The sequence below is a fragment of the Didymosphaeria variabile genome, assembly GCF_027946475.1.
Source record: "Didymosphaeria variabile strain IMI 356815 chromosome Unknown scaffold_3, whole genome shotgun sequence".
Lineage (NCBI taxonomy): Eukaryota > Fungi > Ascomycota > Dothideomycetes > Pleosporales > Didymosphaeriaceae > Didymosphaeria > Didymosphaeria variabile.
This window is the reverse complement of record NW_026611622.1, coordinates 3,308,054-3,323,167: the sequence shown is the minus strand read 5'-3', so window position 1 is coordinate 3,323,167 and position 15,114 is coordinate 3,308,054. Positions and strand designations below refer to the sequence as shown.

At 53.4% G+C, this 15,114-nt stretch overlaps 3 protein-coding genes across 3 annotated transcripts; 2 read left to right on the top strand and 1 right to left on the bottom strand.

Moving 5' to 3' along the window:
- Nucleotides 1–660: 660 nt before the first annotated feature.
- On the bottom strand, nt 661–3,135 carry N0V89_004414 (uncharacterized protein; the record flags this gene model as incomplete). Its single annotated transcript, XM_056213199.1, has 1 exon — nt 661–3,135. The coding sequence occupies one exon, from the start codon at nt 3,133–3,135 to the stop codon at nt 661–663; it is 2,475 nt and encodes an 824-aa protein (XP_056073507.1).
- Nucleotides 3,136–7,321: 4,186 nt separating this feature from the next.
- On the top strand, nt 7,322–10,932 carry N0V89_004413 (uncharacterized protein; the record flags this gene model as incomplete). The annotated part of the gene is made up of 7 exons (XM_056213198.1): nt 7,322–7,324; nt 7,377–7,442; nt 7,496–7,554; nt 7,606–7,624; nt 7,693–7,921; nt 7,973–7,989; nt 8,041–10,932. The coding sequence occupies 7 exons, from the start codon at nt 7,322–7,324 to the stop codon at nt 10,930–10,932; spliced, it is 3,285 nt and encodes a 1,094-aa protein (XP_056073506.1).
- A 793-nt stretch (nt 10,933–11,725) lies between these two features.
- Nucleotides 11,726–13,249, top strand: sgf73 (SAGA complex subunit Sgf73; the record flags this gene model as incomplete). Its single annotated transcript, XM_056213197.1, has 4 exons — nt 11,726–11,753; nt 11,900–12,049; nt 12,097–12,699; nt 12,750–13,249. The coding sequence occupies 4 exons, from the start codon at nt 11,726–11,728 to the stop codon at nt 13,247–13,249; spliced, it is 1,281 nt and encodes a 426-aa protein (XP_056073505.1).
- Nucleotides 13,250–15,114: the final 1,865 nt, after the last annotated feature.

The window sequence follows — 15,114 nt, the reverse complement described above, 5'->3', positions numbered from 1 at the left end:
GCAGCACATGGAAGGAGTAGCAAGCGGCTGTGCAGCTAAGAGCTTTACGCAAGCAGGGAATCTGTGTCTCACCGCATAAACAGTAGTCGCCCTGCTGCATGTCTCGTTTTGAGGAATGTACAGATAAGGAAAAAGGCAAAACCAATGTACGCGAAGAAGAAGCAGCGCAGTGTGCACAACAAGATCATATTATTATCCCGTCCCATCAGCCATTGCCCTTTTCTCTTTTGCCGTTTGGTATTCAACATTGAGCATCCATTCCCTACTTGATCCGCATCCTTAAAAGGTATCTAGAACTACATCGAGCGACCGACCTTCATTCAGTCGACAAGCTCGCAGCCTGACTTTCATAACATTCTGCTCAAAAACAAACGGAAGGGAATGAAGCAAGGAGTATTAGGGAGTAAAGTGAGTGTAAAAATTTCAGATCGCAATAATCTCAATTACAACAGAGTACAATAACTCAGAACACCATTTCCAAACATGACAGTAAACCCAGATGATGCAAAAGGGGAATATAAAAATGAAGGTAGACAAGTGGCGTAAGCAACAGGGTGGGTTGGGTGTTCGGCAACCACGACACTAAAGGTAGTAAGGTCGGAGAAAGTATCGCACAGTGGAAGGGGAGAGAAAGGAATCCGATCCGCTACATCCGGCCTCTTACTGCGCACCAATCTCTTCCTCGGCCCATCCGGGAAGACCACCGTCACCCTGGATGGCGAGGCCATAGCCACCATTTCCACTGCCGAAACCACCGATACCGGAGCTCAAGCTACCGAAGGAATTTTGTTGAGGGGCCTGCGATGATTGCACAGGTTGGTTGAAGGGTCCTTGGGTGAACACCGGCAGGCTGACTGCACGCGAATGCTGAGCGCGAGCGTTCAGGTTTGATGGAGCCAAAAGGCCACCGACGGTCGTCGCGCCAGACTGGCTTGAGGTTCCATTGATGAGGCTGAAGCTGGAGGTGCTCTGGTGGCCACCATGAGATGTGTGTGGTTGAGGCGACGGGTTCAGGTCAGCGCTGTAGAAAGCTGACTGAGGCGAAGGGTATCCCTGCTGCTGTTGCTGCTGGGATTGTTGTTGTTGCTGAATGCTCACTTCGGCCTGTTGCTGCTGCTGGTTTTGCTGGGCTTGGAGATACAACATCAGAGGGTTGTTCACACCCGTGTTCAAGATGGTAGAGGGGGTAGGCGCCTGGACGTTGGGGAACTGCCCGTTAGTGCTTCCACCAGAGACAGGTGCGGCAGATCCAGTCGGAGACACGGAAGGACCGGTGTTGCTGCGGTTGGGTTGAAGACCGCTGGTGGGTGAGGGCGACTGAATGCCATCGCTGCCAGGGTGCTGGGGTTGACCCTGGTTGTTGTTCATCTGACGCGGCGGGTTACCGCAACGATCCTTACCGAAGTTGACCTTGAACCGCTTGTACTCCTCGCGACCTCGTACAGCCTCGATGGCTTTGATGGCATTGGCAATGTTGGTGAAGTTGACGAACGCACAGCTCTTCTCGCGCAGGGTGTTAACCAACTCAATCTCGCCATATTCGGAGAAGTCCTGCCTCAACCGCTCTTCGGTCCACGATTCATCCAGGTTTCCGATGTAAACGTTGCGCGATGCACCGCCACTCACAGCGAGAGCGATGGCAGGAGGAAGGGCACCAGAGTGCTTACCCCATCCGATCTTGAGACGGCGATTGTGGATCATCAAACCCTGAAGATTGCTCAGCGCGTAGAATGATGCAGCAGAGGTAGGGTCGATGAATGTCACGAAGCAGATGTGCTTATCGGGGATATATCGGATGTGATGAAGCAAGCCACCGCGGACAACATTGCAGATCTCCTCAATGGTCGTCTCAGGGTGGATGTTGCCCAGGTAAACCGTTCGGTTGCCAAGGTTGTTCACGCCTCCAGCGGAAGTCGCAACCGCTGCAGCGGCAACCGACTGTTGAGCAAGAGCGTTCGAGATCATGTCACGATCGGCGCCGTTCAGGACGTGAGCGTATCCAGGGGCAATGCCAAGGTACTGTGCCGCATTCTGCTGCTGCGTCTTCGAGACATATGCGCATCGATCCTTTCCGTAGTAGACGCGCCTGGGAGCCTGCCACTTGGGCTCTTGTGGAAGCTGAGCGACCGCCTTGATCGCATTGCCGATAGACAAGAAGTGAACAAAACCAATTGCCTTCTCACGCACAATTTTTACAGTGTCAATAGGTCCGAACTTGCTGAGATCTTCGCGCAGCTCCTCCTCAGTCACATCTTCGGATAAGTTGCCCAAGTACACGTTGCGAGAGGCGCCTGACTGCTGCACAGCAAGCGCAACTGATGTCGGTACCTGCGACGGCTTGCCCCACCCAATCTTAATGTCCTGGCCACGGATCGACAACTTTTTCAAGATTGCGTCAGAGTGGAAGTGGGTGGCCGAGCTGCTGTCAAGGAAGGAGATAAAAGCACAGTTCTTGTCCGGGAGGAGCCTAACTGACTCGATCTGGCCACTTCTCACGTGGCCAAGAATCTCCTCAGCAGACGTCTCCGGTGGGATGTTGCCCAAGTAGACCGTCCTGCTCGTTCCGGAGACTAATCCGGGAGCGATGGGAAGGGATGATCCAAGACCGCCGAGGCCCTGCTGTCCATAACCAGGGAATCCTCCAGTGGGCGACTGGGGTCCGGCGAAGAAGCCGCTCGTCGGAGAGACGAGGCCTTGGTACAGGCCGGGCGAAAGGGGGCCCTGCTGCATCTGCGGGCTGCCCATGGCATTCTGCTGGCTCTGTTGCTGCTGCTGCACCTGATTCTGTCCGGCAAAGTTGGCAAAGCTCTGAAACTGAGGCGAGGTGAAGGCATTCGGGGAGCCGGGCTGGAAAGGGCTTCCGAGAAGCAGCTGAGAGGGCAAAAGCGGGGTGAAGTTCATGTCGAAGCCAGTGCCAGGTGTCTGCAATTCGGTGTTGTGGTTGCCGGGAGCGAGTCTGCCAGTGTTGATGCTAGGAATGTTGGATCTCTCGGGGTGCCTATCGGCATAGCCGCCGGGTTGGTTCGTGTGGAACGCGCCGTGCGAGAAGCCAGTATTTCCATTCATCTGCTTCTGGAAGCTCTGCTGAAGGCGAGGTCCGCTGGGGGCGGACGGGGCGCCGTCGAGGTGCTGCATTCCGTGAAGGTGCGGGGGCAGGACGAAGTTGTCCCGCGCGTTTTGAGATAAGACAGCCGTGGCGACGGTGTATTACTGCGTCCGGAGCTGTAGGAGTCCCGGACTGTGAAGTATGTAAGGCAGAAGATATACGGGCAACCGTGCAGGTCGGCTGCAGCGAATGCAAAGGCAACGGGTATTAAATCTTGTGGAGAACAAGCTGGCATGGTCAGCGATGGATGTGGTACGGCATGCAAGAACCAGACTCACGGAGCAACTCAATGGCTAATGCGGCACTCAATACAAGGTACAAGGCTCCAGATGGAAGATGAAAGGGGCCCAGCAGGTCGGTCGGTTGTCGGTGGACCTGGGTGACGCTGAGGGTGCAATACCGCTGAATAATACAAGCTGAGCAGGCGTATACAACTACAACATGCCCTGGAGGTGAAGGGAGCAGCAGCAACGGCCGGTGGTCAGAGGGCCAAATTACGGACGGGGGAGCTGTGCGTGCGGAGGTGACGGGCCTCGGGGTTTGTTTTGGAAGATGCGAAGAGGCTGAAAGAACGACACCACAATAATAATGAAGGCGCAGGGAGGTGATCTTTGTCCGCGACCTCGATGCTGTGGAGAAGGATAAGTAATGAGCGGATGGGAACGAAGAACAGCAGGCTGGGAGCTGGAAGAGGACGAGCCCTGGAGAAAAGCTCAGGAGCCGCCCAGAGACAGGAGGCAGGCGCAAATGAGGCCCCCCCCCGATTGGGCGTAGCGCGCCTGCTTATTTTAAACGCGCGTGCCCATGCGCATCCCAAATCATCCAAACCACCAGCTGCACACGAGCGGCGAGCCCCAGGCCCAGACGCCGGTGCGCCACACGGTTGCTGGTCTGGCGCAGGCCAACGGCGCTCCGTGTCACTCGACGCAGGCGGGCAGATGGCGCAGGGCTGCAGCAGACGTCGCGTACCTGACTACTGCCACGATCCAGTTCGCATCTAGTGCCAGCCCCGTCGACATCAGGGGCAGAGCCGCAATGCACCCGGTCCACACGCGCCATCGGGCAAACGCCGCCCGTCGAAATGCAATCATCAGTGACAACGTGGCGATTGCTCCGAGGCAGCTGTCTGTTCGCACTGGCAAACGGCAGCCGAACACTGGGGAGCGTGCGGGCCGAACCATGGGCAGACCGTGTGAGACCGTCGGCCAACGTCGGGCCAATCAGGGCGCACGCTAGTCTCGCCAATCCCGTCACGTGCCGTCAACCTCACCTGACTGCGCCGCTACGATAATCTCGTTGCCATCCGATCCGCCAGCCCGGCCGTCATCCTCATGTCAGACCTGTATCCTTCGATTGCGCAGTGCGCCGTCGTGGCCACTGCGTTGAAGGTTCTCCTCTTCCCCGCCTAGTACGCCGAGTCGTGGACATTTTCCCGGCCTTTGCTGACTGATTTCGGCAGCAAGTCGACCGACTTTGAAGTGCATCGCAACTGGCTGGCACTGACCCATTCGCTACCAATCGAGCAATGGTACTACGAGGTAATTGTCATCCGTCACCACTCAACCTGCTGCTGACGTGCCCTGCAGAAAACCTCAGAATGGACTCTCGACTACCCGCCGTTCTTTGCCTACTTCGAATGGCTCATGTCCCAGGCCGCTGTCTACCTCGAGCCTGCCCTGCTCAACGTCGAGGCGTTGGACTATGATAGCTGGCAGACAGTCTACTTCCAGCGCGCGACCGTCATTCTTACCGAGCTAGTCTTGGTCTACGCGCTCCATCTGTACGCCTTCCAGATATTGTCGCTTTCAAGTCACTGACTTCTCCAGCTATGTTAAAGGGTCAAAAACAGAGGCGACTGCACACGCAGCGGCCCTCTCCGTGCTCTTTTCTCCTGGACTGCTAATCATCGACCACATCCACTTCCAGTACAATGGATTCATGTACGGCATCCTAGTCTTTTCCTTGGTACTTGCACGCAACCAATCCACACTATTGCTTAGTGGCCTTACTTTCACGGTGCTTCTGTGTTTCAAGCATATCTACATGTACATTGCGCCTGCATACTTTGTCTTCCTCCTCCGTGCCTATTGCTTGGCGGATCGCCCATCATTCCCATATCTCAGGATCCGGTTCTTCAACTGCATCAAATTAGGATTCGGCATCATCTCCGTCATTGCTGCAGCCTTTGGGCCTTTTGCCCTCTGGGGTCAGCTTGAGCAGGTGTTCCGTCGCCTGTTCCCTTTCTCCAGAGGACTATGCCACGCTTACTGGGCACCGAACATTTGGGCGTTGTACTCCTTCACTGACCGACTGCTGATATACTGTAAGAGACTCATATATGAATTTGATCGTGACTAACAATCTCAGTGGCGCCATACCTTGGTCTAGATGTCGACCGAGAGGCTATCAATAGCGTCACGCGTGGGCTTGTTGGAGACACCTCTTTCGCCGTCCTCCCGGAGGTCGTGCCATTGACCTGCTTTCTGCTCACTGTGGGCTTTCAAGTAGTAAGTCGGTCACTTCGTATACCATATTCAGCTACTTACCACACATAGCCCTTTCTCATCAGGCTCCTTTTCCGACCAACGTGGGAAACGTTCATTGGTGCAGTGGCACTTTGCGGTTATGCATCATTCCTCTTCGGCTGGCATGTCCATGAAAAGGCCATTCTCCTTGTAATCATTCCGTTCAGTTTGGTAGCGCTCAGAGATCGTCGATACTTTAGTGCATTCAGACCCCTGGCTGTGGCGGGACATGTATCCCTGTTTCCTCTTCTCTTCACTCCAGCCGAGTTCCCAGTCAAGACCGTCTACACCATATTATGGCTTGTAGCTTTCCTGCTGGCTTTTGATCGGCTCGCACCAGCGTAAGTGCACGCTTCTAGTTATAGCGCTACGCTAACCTCAAGGCAGATCATCGCAACTCCGAGTGTTCTTATTCGATCGCTTCTCATTCTACTACATTGCTCTATCCATACCCCTAATAGCGTACTGCTCGCTCATACATGGCATCGTATTTGGTGCCAGGTACGAATTCCTGCCGCTAATGTTCATCAGTTCATACTCCGCCATAGGAATAGTGGGGAGCTGGATAGGATTTTCTGTAGTATACATGGACTCTTAGACTACAATTGGGGCTTTTGAATAGTCTCGAGAGGAATTAAGCCACCGTTGTCCATCTCTTATTCTGAGAGTAATCCATCGTATACCTTTGGCAACAAACTTCTCTGAGTCCTATATTCCTATCAAATCTGACCATTGATGGGCGATCTTGAACAGAGTGTATCTGATATGGACACCCTGTGAATCGTCCTGTGTCCTAATGATGCAGTAGGCAACGGCGCGGATGTCTCGGTTATGGGCTGGCCCTGTAGAGAGAATAAGGCCGAGAGGACGGAGGACGATCGACAACCACCCCATGATGAGATAATTGCCCCTGATCCGTCTTGATAGTGCAGAACACCAAGTTTGGATCGTACATCAAGTCTATATACTTTATTTGTCCGTGTGTGGACGGATGCGGGCAGTTACGCGGTAGGGGTAGTTTGGTCGTGGAAGTGGGTCAGGCTGCTGTCTGGGGTGGCTCAAAGCATAGAGGCGTCATGTGTAGGAGACCCTCCGCGTAACCCCAACATCTCATGAATGTATCAAATTGTATCCTTCCTGTAACTCTATTAACTGGTCATCTCGGCTCCAAGCTTCCAAACGAGTCCAAACACGCTGGTATTTGGAGTGCAGAGGTGCGCATGGCGCCGAAGTGGGAGAAGGAGCGTTTGGGGTGCTTGTCCCAGTAGAGCCTAGTTCGAGGGACGTCCGCGCCGCTGGGCATTTTTGAACTGCTACCCTTCGACCCTCATTCAATCGCCTGTCTCTTACTTCCTCTTTTCCACCACCCTACCGTCCTCTGTCTCCCCACCACGCCCTCCGAACGACGCCGTCAGACAAACTACGCGAAACGCGCATCTTGACGCGTCTCGGAACGCTCTTCGGATCGATTGCGGAATACTACGACTCTACCTAGGACTACCTCTGACGCGCGGGAGAGCTCGACAAACTCTGCCTCGCGTTCCAAAGAGGTGGTCGACGTGTCTTATCGCGGAACATCGCCCCATAAGTTCCTACAATTGCGCGTAAACGTGCCCGCGACGGTGCCGAATTCTGCGACGCGACAACTTAAGACTTTCGAAGCTTCCGATGAGCTGAGACTAGGGGCAGAATGGTATATAAAGAGTCTAGGACATTCTGAAAATACATGTCACTGACATTGGCAGGTTCAATACAAACGGAAACCGGTCAAGACCGAGCCTCTGCCGCCGTTCATCGATGACAATACCGAGGTGCGCCTGTGGTGGTCATATCTTTCACAACATGAACTAAGCGCAATGGACAGGTATGGGAGATTGAGCAGACTGGAGAAGTCTTCGTGGACTATGAAAAATTCCTGAATAAGTAAGTATCGGTCATGGGCCCGTGGTGTGATGTTGCTAACGTGAATGGTAGGCGCGACTTTTACCTACAGGTTAGAGCCCCACCAGTCCCGACCTTGTGTTAATCCCTCTCCGCATATTATACTAAACGCTGTTACAGCGGGTTTTCACGTGCGAATCAACTGGCCATTCCGGCTACACGTTCTTTGAAGCAATGGAGAGCGAGGTACGTCCGGGTCGCTCCTTGGAAGAGGTCCTCAAGAGCGTGACCATAACCACGCCACAGCAAGAAGCGTCCCAGGAAATCGACAGCATATTCCCGGAGGGCCTCAGGTCGCGAGTGTTGGCATTTGTCCAATTTGAGACTACACCTCGTATGGACGACTTGGGTAAGTTTGAGACCATATTCCATTGTCGACACTTACTGACTTCAATCATAGTCAATCAGGTCTACGATGTAAGTTGGGGGTTTCCTGGTTGTTGAAACTATTTTAACATGGGCTTGTAGCATTTCCGTGAACACTACAATGTCGGTGATCGTGTAGCCTTGGACACAGAAGGCGGCCGTCGATATGGCGTAATAAAAAACATGACCGACACATCAAGGCTTCACAGCATGTTCAACGGCCAACTCAACGAAGACTTCCGCTCATACACCTACATCATGCAAATGGACGACGGGGAAGAACTTACGCGCTACAAGGCCTCCGAACTCATGCGAGATCGGAGAGTCTATTCCAAGATTATCCTGAAGCAATTCTTGCGCGGTGCTGTTTCCCGAGAACCATGGCACGGAGCCCCATGGATGGTTAAGGATCACCTAGCGAAGCGGTATAACATACCTACTAAACTTCCGGATGCTAAGACTCGCGAGGCCGTAATAGCTGCCAAAAAAGCTGCGAATGCAGAAAGGGCAGCAATTGCTCAACGTCTGGACGATGCTTCACCTCCGATGAACTACCCAAATTCCGGATACTCCCAGACGAATGGCCTAAGGCCGCACGATCAGGGGCATATTAACATGGGACCACTTGCAGCAAACCACCCTCATGTGAACGGTCAGCTGGTTGGTCACCCCGTCACCGGTCAACCACCACTCATGTACCCTGGGCCCCCTCCAATCCGATACAGCGGATCGTTGCCTATGCATTACAGTGGACCCCCGCCTACTCAGTTTAATGGACCACAACACCCCCAAAATCCCAATGTACCACCTCACCTGGCTGCCCAGGTACGCCCCAATTTACCGGCCCACCTTACGCAGCATGTTCCGGCACAAGGTCATGGTCTACCTATCGGTCTACCCTTCCAGAACAACTTCATGCAATATCAAGCGCTCGCGAATCAACCACTGAATGTGCCTCCTCATCATTCAGCCCCTGCTACTAAGCCGTTTGAACCGATCAAATACCCTATCGACGATCTAAGGATCCGACAGCCACGCGTCACTGTCACGCGGCCTCCGTTAAAGTTTCTATCAGACGATGTTCCAGACGGTGTTGACGCACCTGGGGACGATAAGAAGACAGGAATTCTCATGAAGAACATTGGTCCTTTGTTGACCATATGGGAAACTATCAACGTCCATGACACCATCTACTCGCTCGATTCGTTCACCATAGACGATTTTGTTGAAGCCATGGGATATGCATCGGAAGACCCAGAGTGCGAATTGCTAGTCGAGGTGCACTGTGCTGTACTGAAGCAATACGTCAACGACTCTGGCAAGCTACAAATTCAGCTTCCCAGTATGATCGATGAAGAAGAGTCCGAAGACGAGGGAGAGTCCAGCAAGGAAGCAACACCTGAACCAGAGCCTCCAAAGCGAACTACTCGCAGCAGCCTGAGGAAATCGGAAGTCGCTGAGATTGTGGGAAAGCCGCGCACGCCCACACCGGAGCCACCAAAACAGATTCATAAGGCTGCCGAATTCGTGGCAGACTTCGACTGGGTGGAAGTGTGCAAGGAGAGGAATTTCGGAGAAGGCGGCTGGCAAGCTATCCTGGTGGGACTGCTTCACCAACTGTCATACAATCCTTCGCACAAAGAAGACTGCGACGAGATCCTCTCCAAGCTCGTCCCTCCCGAAGGAGAACCTTCCGTCGAAAAAATTGCGACGAACTATCTCGGTCTTGACATCAATCTGCGCATTGCTGCGTTGGACATGGCCTTGCGCCTCACAGTTACCACAGAACAGTTCCGCGACCAGCTACAGAACGCTGCCCATGACATGACCAGCCTTCGCAAAGAGAAGATAGAGTATCAACGAAAGCGAAAGGAACTGTATGTGTATCATAAACTACTCGTTATTAACCATGACTCACCTGTGCTTAGGGCCGATGAAATGTTCAAGCTTGACATTGAGCGGAAGATCGCGCTCCCTCTGAATACACCAGCGTCGCCCACCGATGGTAAAGCCACACCGGATGTGTCTATGGCTGATGTCACCGATGTCAAAGAAGATGAAGAAGATAGCGACTCAACAGCGGAGGCAAAGAATAACGCTCGCAAAGTTCGCAAAGCCGTGAAGGTGACGAAGCGCAAGCGGGATAGCGAGGTGGCAAAGAAAGAGAAGGCCAAGAAGGCCAAGGCGGAAGCTGCTAAGACCAAACAGCAGAGAGATTGGGAGAAGCTTCTGGACGACATTGAAAAGAAGAAAGAGGAGCTCAGGGAGTGCGAGGCTAACATCGCCGAGCTGGACGATGATTTGCGCGAAGCCTCGGTGCATCGCTCTAAGATTCTGGGTAAGGACCGCTTCTTGAACAAGTACTATTGGTTCGAGCACAACGGCATGCCTTTCGGAGGCGTGCCGCAGTCATCAACGGCAGAGTACGGATACGCCAATGGACGTGTATGGGTTCAAGGACCGGACGAGCTTGAGATCCAACCCAACTTGGAGGAGCCCGCTTTGTCGCAGGATATGGCTGAGTTCGGCTGGACAGTTCCCATGCGCAAAGAAAGGGAAGAAGGTCCGACTCACCTGAAGACTTCCGCCGACTGGGGCTACTACGACGACCCTGAGGACATCGAGAAACTCATGGCGTGGCTCGACGAGCGTGGTACCCGTGAGAAGACTCTTCGCAAGGAGCTTCTCCTTTTTCGGGACAGGATTGCGGAATACATGCAAAAGATGAAGGCGCATCTAGAAGCATCCGGGGAGGGGGAGGAAGAGGAGGAAGAAGAGGAAGAAGAGGAGGAGGCTCCCACGACCCGCTCGACCCGCAACAAGGCAAGCGCAGCTGCTGAGAAGACGGCTGAGGAAGAACAGCCTAGGTGCTTGCTCTGGACGAACAGCATGATGCGCGAGCGGGAGGGTTACAACCACAGCGAGGAGTACGAGCCTCCAAAGCGAACCAAGAAGGGTACCGCGAAAGTCACCAAAGGCAAGGGTCGAAAGTAAACAATCATACACCACCCATTACGTTCCCTATTCCCCCTCGGTCTTCGTTTATGAATCACGACGGCAAATGGCGTTTACGGCATATCCCTTCTGTTGGGTCCCGAATTTTTGGGCTGGATATGTGTGCATCTTCTCGGAGTTTGATCAAATCATCCATCACGGCGCTTAGGAATTAGATTGGTGGACATTTCTGTGTTAGCGTACGGCCTGGTGTGTCTAAGTAGCGGGACTGTGAGCTTCGGCCTGTATAAAGGCATTGCCATATGCACGGGCAGACCCCAGCCGTGTGTGTTCGTCGTGCGTGTATATGTATTTGTAGAAAACGATCATCGAGTCTGAGCTCAAATGTCTGCATCTTTTGCATGCGTAAAGCATGATCCTGCGGTCTAGAGCGTTTGCTTGTCGACTTGTGTAGACGAATGGCCTGACTTTTGGCTTCGGTGCCTTCACTTACTCTGTCTTAGTGCCAGCTTGTGACATGCCTCGCTCACAGAGCATACTACAGTGAATAATGCAAAGCCTACTCGAAAGTCTAGGGCTCGGTCCATACGTCAGAAGCAATAACTACTCCGTTTTGAGTTCGGATATTGGCACATCACGTGACTGTGCCGGAGCGCTCGAATGTCGCACCTGCAGCCTGTGGCATTGGATTCATCAGTGCACACGACACGGCAGCCGCCATCACCGCATCCCATCGCCGACAAACGCTGCAACCTCTGCACTGCTCTCCCCGCTCAGCAGCATCGTTTACGACACCATCGAACGCCCCTAAGGCCGCCGCAGCACCTCTACGATGGCTGCTAACGGCGTTGCCCGCAAAGGTGAGTTCGGCTGCGGCGCCCCCCACACCTCCGCAATCGCCGACAAACATCTGTACACAATGCGGCGCGAACCACCCCAGCGCATGCAATAATACACCAAACCGTGTAAAGCACCGTGTCACACGAGTATAGTTGACGTGCAATAGCACCTCCGGCGTCCGCGAAGAACAGCCTGATCGATTCAGACGTGATAAAGGATGCCATGCCTGAGAAGAAGGATAAGGTGGTCTTGAAGCTCAAGAAGCCGGTGCCGAAGCCTACCATACCGGGAAACTGGAAAGAGAGCGATGCTAGCAGTATGCTATTTCCTGCTTGAATGCAACTGTGTGCTAAAGAACTTTAGACAAAGATATTCCTACCACAGGAAGCAACTCCCCAATCGTAAACGGTCAAGAAGAGAAGACCATCGCCGGGTTTCCGAGCGGCCGCCCCGTCGAAGACAAAGTAGACACGGTGCAATGCAAGCACTGTCGCCGCCCCGTACTCCGCGCCTCTGCCGCGATCCACGTCCGCGACTGCCTGAGCAAGAAGCAGGAGAAGCTGAAGAAAAAGAAGGAGGCCAAGGAAGCCAAGGACGCGGCCGCCAGGAAAGAGAAGGGCGAGGACGATGATACTGGCAAGAACGCGCGCAAGGCAATCAAGGGCGCAGTCGTCGATGGAGAGGGCGCAAAGAAAGGAAAGAAGAGGAAGCTCGAAGGAGACGATGGGAAGCCCGGTTCCAAGAAGAAAAAGAAAGACGAACCCAAGCAGAAGACGGCTAAGCCTAAGGGGCCCGTGGATGTCGAGAAACAGTGCGGTGTCGCGCTACCCAACGGCGGCTTCTGCGCGCGCAGTTTGACGTGCAAGAGTCATAGTATGGGTCTCAAGCGGGCTGTGCCCGGACGGAGCCTACCGTACGACATGCTGCTTGCACAATATCAGAAGAAGAACCAGGCGAAGCAACAGCGTAAGTACATTCTCAGCAATTCCAAGGATCCTATGTTCATACTGTCACAGGTGCCGCCATCGATGCCAATGCACCCCTCCCCGAAGACCTTGAGCCCTCTGGCGCCGTCGACTCGGACGAAGAGAAAGAAGCCATCATGGCTGCCCTTGCCCGCCACCGTCCTCGGCCCGTGGTCACATACACACCCATTTCGCTCCAATCAAAATATCAGCATCGTCGCATGAAAGACATGCTGCGTTCCTGTCTCGGCAACCCTCCCGGAACCTCCGTCTACCCTCAAGACTCCAACACAATGGGTGCTGTGCGCGGTCTTGCAATGTCCAATGGGATGTTGCCCGGTAGCGCCACGAGCGAAAATTTTCCCAATAGTGCAGGTGGAATGGGCAGTTTCGCGCCACCACTGAGCGCTGGCCTGGAGGGTTCGGGAAGTAGGAGGCAGAGCGCGATCAACATGGGTGGTGCGGGTGGCCCGAGGATGATTGCGCCGGGGCAGTTGCCCGGGCCGAGTCCGCAGAGGAAGGGTAGCGTGGCGAGTGTGGGCGCATCGTAGGTTGGTCTCCCTTCGCAGTGTGTGTGGCTCTTGAAGAAGGATATAACTGTTGTTTCCAGAGATTGGGGCCCATTTGGGCAGACGAGGCGTTTTGGGCTTGGGATTCAAAGATACCCTGGTGGGCGTTACTTTGTGTCATCGGCTGGAAGATAAGGCGTTGTCATTCGTTCGTAGTCTTTGGATCATTAGGGCGCATGAGTAAGAGCACTACGGTGGACTGTTGGAATGGGCTTGATGTGGCAATCAGAATGGGTGCAACCTAAGTCAAACTAAGATTGTGACATTCAGAGATAAGTCAAGCAAATATGCTAAAGAACCCGGCGGGAGGAGGGCTAGGATCTTTTGGGCAACGGCTTGCAGCTATACACTACTCTCTGGCACTCACAGCATGAAGTCCTCAAAAACCCGATACAGCTCACCAGTGCCTTGGCTGCAGCCCTTGTTCCTGGCATTGCAGTTATTTGCCTGCTATAATTGAAAGAATTGAATGCGCAACTTACTTGTAGAATGAGCACTTCTTACAATGAATGCATTTGCTATCGTTGTTCCATGTTCCACTGATGTCCTGGATGCCTGGAGCTATTCCCTTCGAACAGGTGGTCCGGATTGACATATTCTGTGTCCACTTTGATGGAGTCCAGTCACGGTTCATCGTCGGAACTTCACGGCTGTGGTGCTTGTTGGTATTGTCTATGTCGGCGAGGGGTGCGTGATCTTTCAGGACAGTGTAGTATGGCCAGCTAAAAAAGATAGCCGCACACCTCTGGATCGTGACGAAGCTCTAGACGATTGCCCTTGCTGTTGAAAAGAGGTGTATCTTCGGCAGCTAGACGTTGCATCACGTGCTTCACATGATCACCTTCGTTGCGCTCGCCCTTGATCTTGACCTTGTCGTCGAGCCCCATTTGAGGTATCATTGTGATGCCGTCCTCGGGCCAATAGTCGTCACCCACAAGGCTGGAATCAGAATATGGCTCAAACACTCCGTTTTTGATGATATGATCGTCATTGCGCTCGTCTTCTCTTTCACTTTTTCGTGGGGCAAAGGTTGAGGTACAAAGGGAGAGAGAGGTACCGTGGCAGCAAGATGATGAGGGGAATCGTAGAAGTCATCTTCAAAGGCGTCGACACTGTCATCGTCGTGCACGTCAACGCCGTGGCACGCTCAGAAAGGCAGTAAAGCGAGTATGCAAGCAAGTAGACGCATTGTCTGTGCTGCTAACCCGCAGAAAAGATTCGCAAAATTGATATTCGTCGGGGCGGGTAAGTGAGTGAGTGGAAGGTGAAGTAGTTGAAAGAGATGCCCTTGGGTGGTGCGAGCTAGGTTGCCGAGGCTCTCGGGCGTGGAAAGCAACTGCCTCTTGTCTGCGAGTGACCTCACGCTGGAGCCAATAGCTCGGGCCTCAGAGGGCGAATTGTGCGTTGGGTTTGGGTCGCCTTGAAAACCGAACTCGAACTCACTCACTGGATCGACGGGCCTACGCGCGGGAACACCTGGCTAGTTGGGTATCCACTCCCTTAATAGGTAAATGCGCCATGGAACGAGCATATGGAGCAAGCTAGAATTTCGAACTCATAGACGAAAGCAAGTTTCCTAATCACGTCACCTACCCGCACAACCATCCTTCTTTGACTTCAGAAATTTCATAGAGTCTAGCATAACCTCAATTCAGTAACTTTCGAAGCCTGGAATGAAGACCGTGCGATCACATTCTGTGAAGATGACCGCGCTAAAGTCATTTCGTGGAGACATCCCGATTGCTACGTCCATGCTGTATACACCGATGCACTTCGCGAAACATAATATTAGTGGTTTATAAATGTTCGTTCGGCACCTTTAATACCTTCCTTGTAAATCTTCGGTT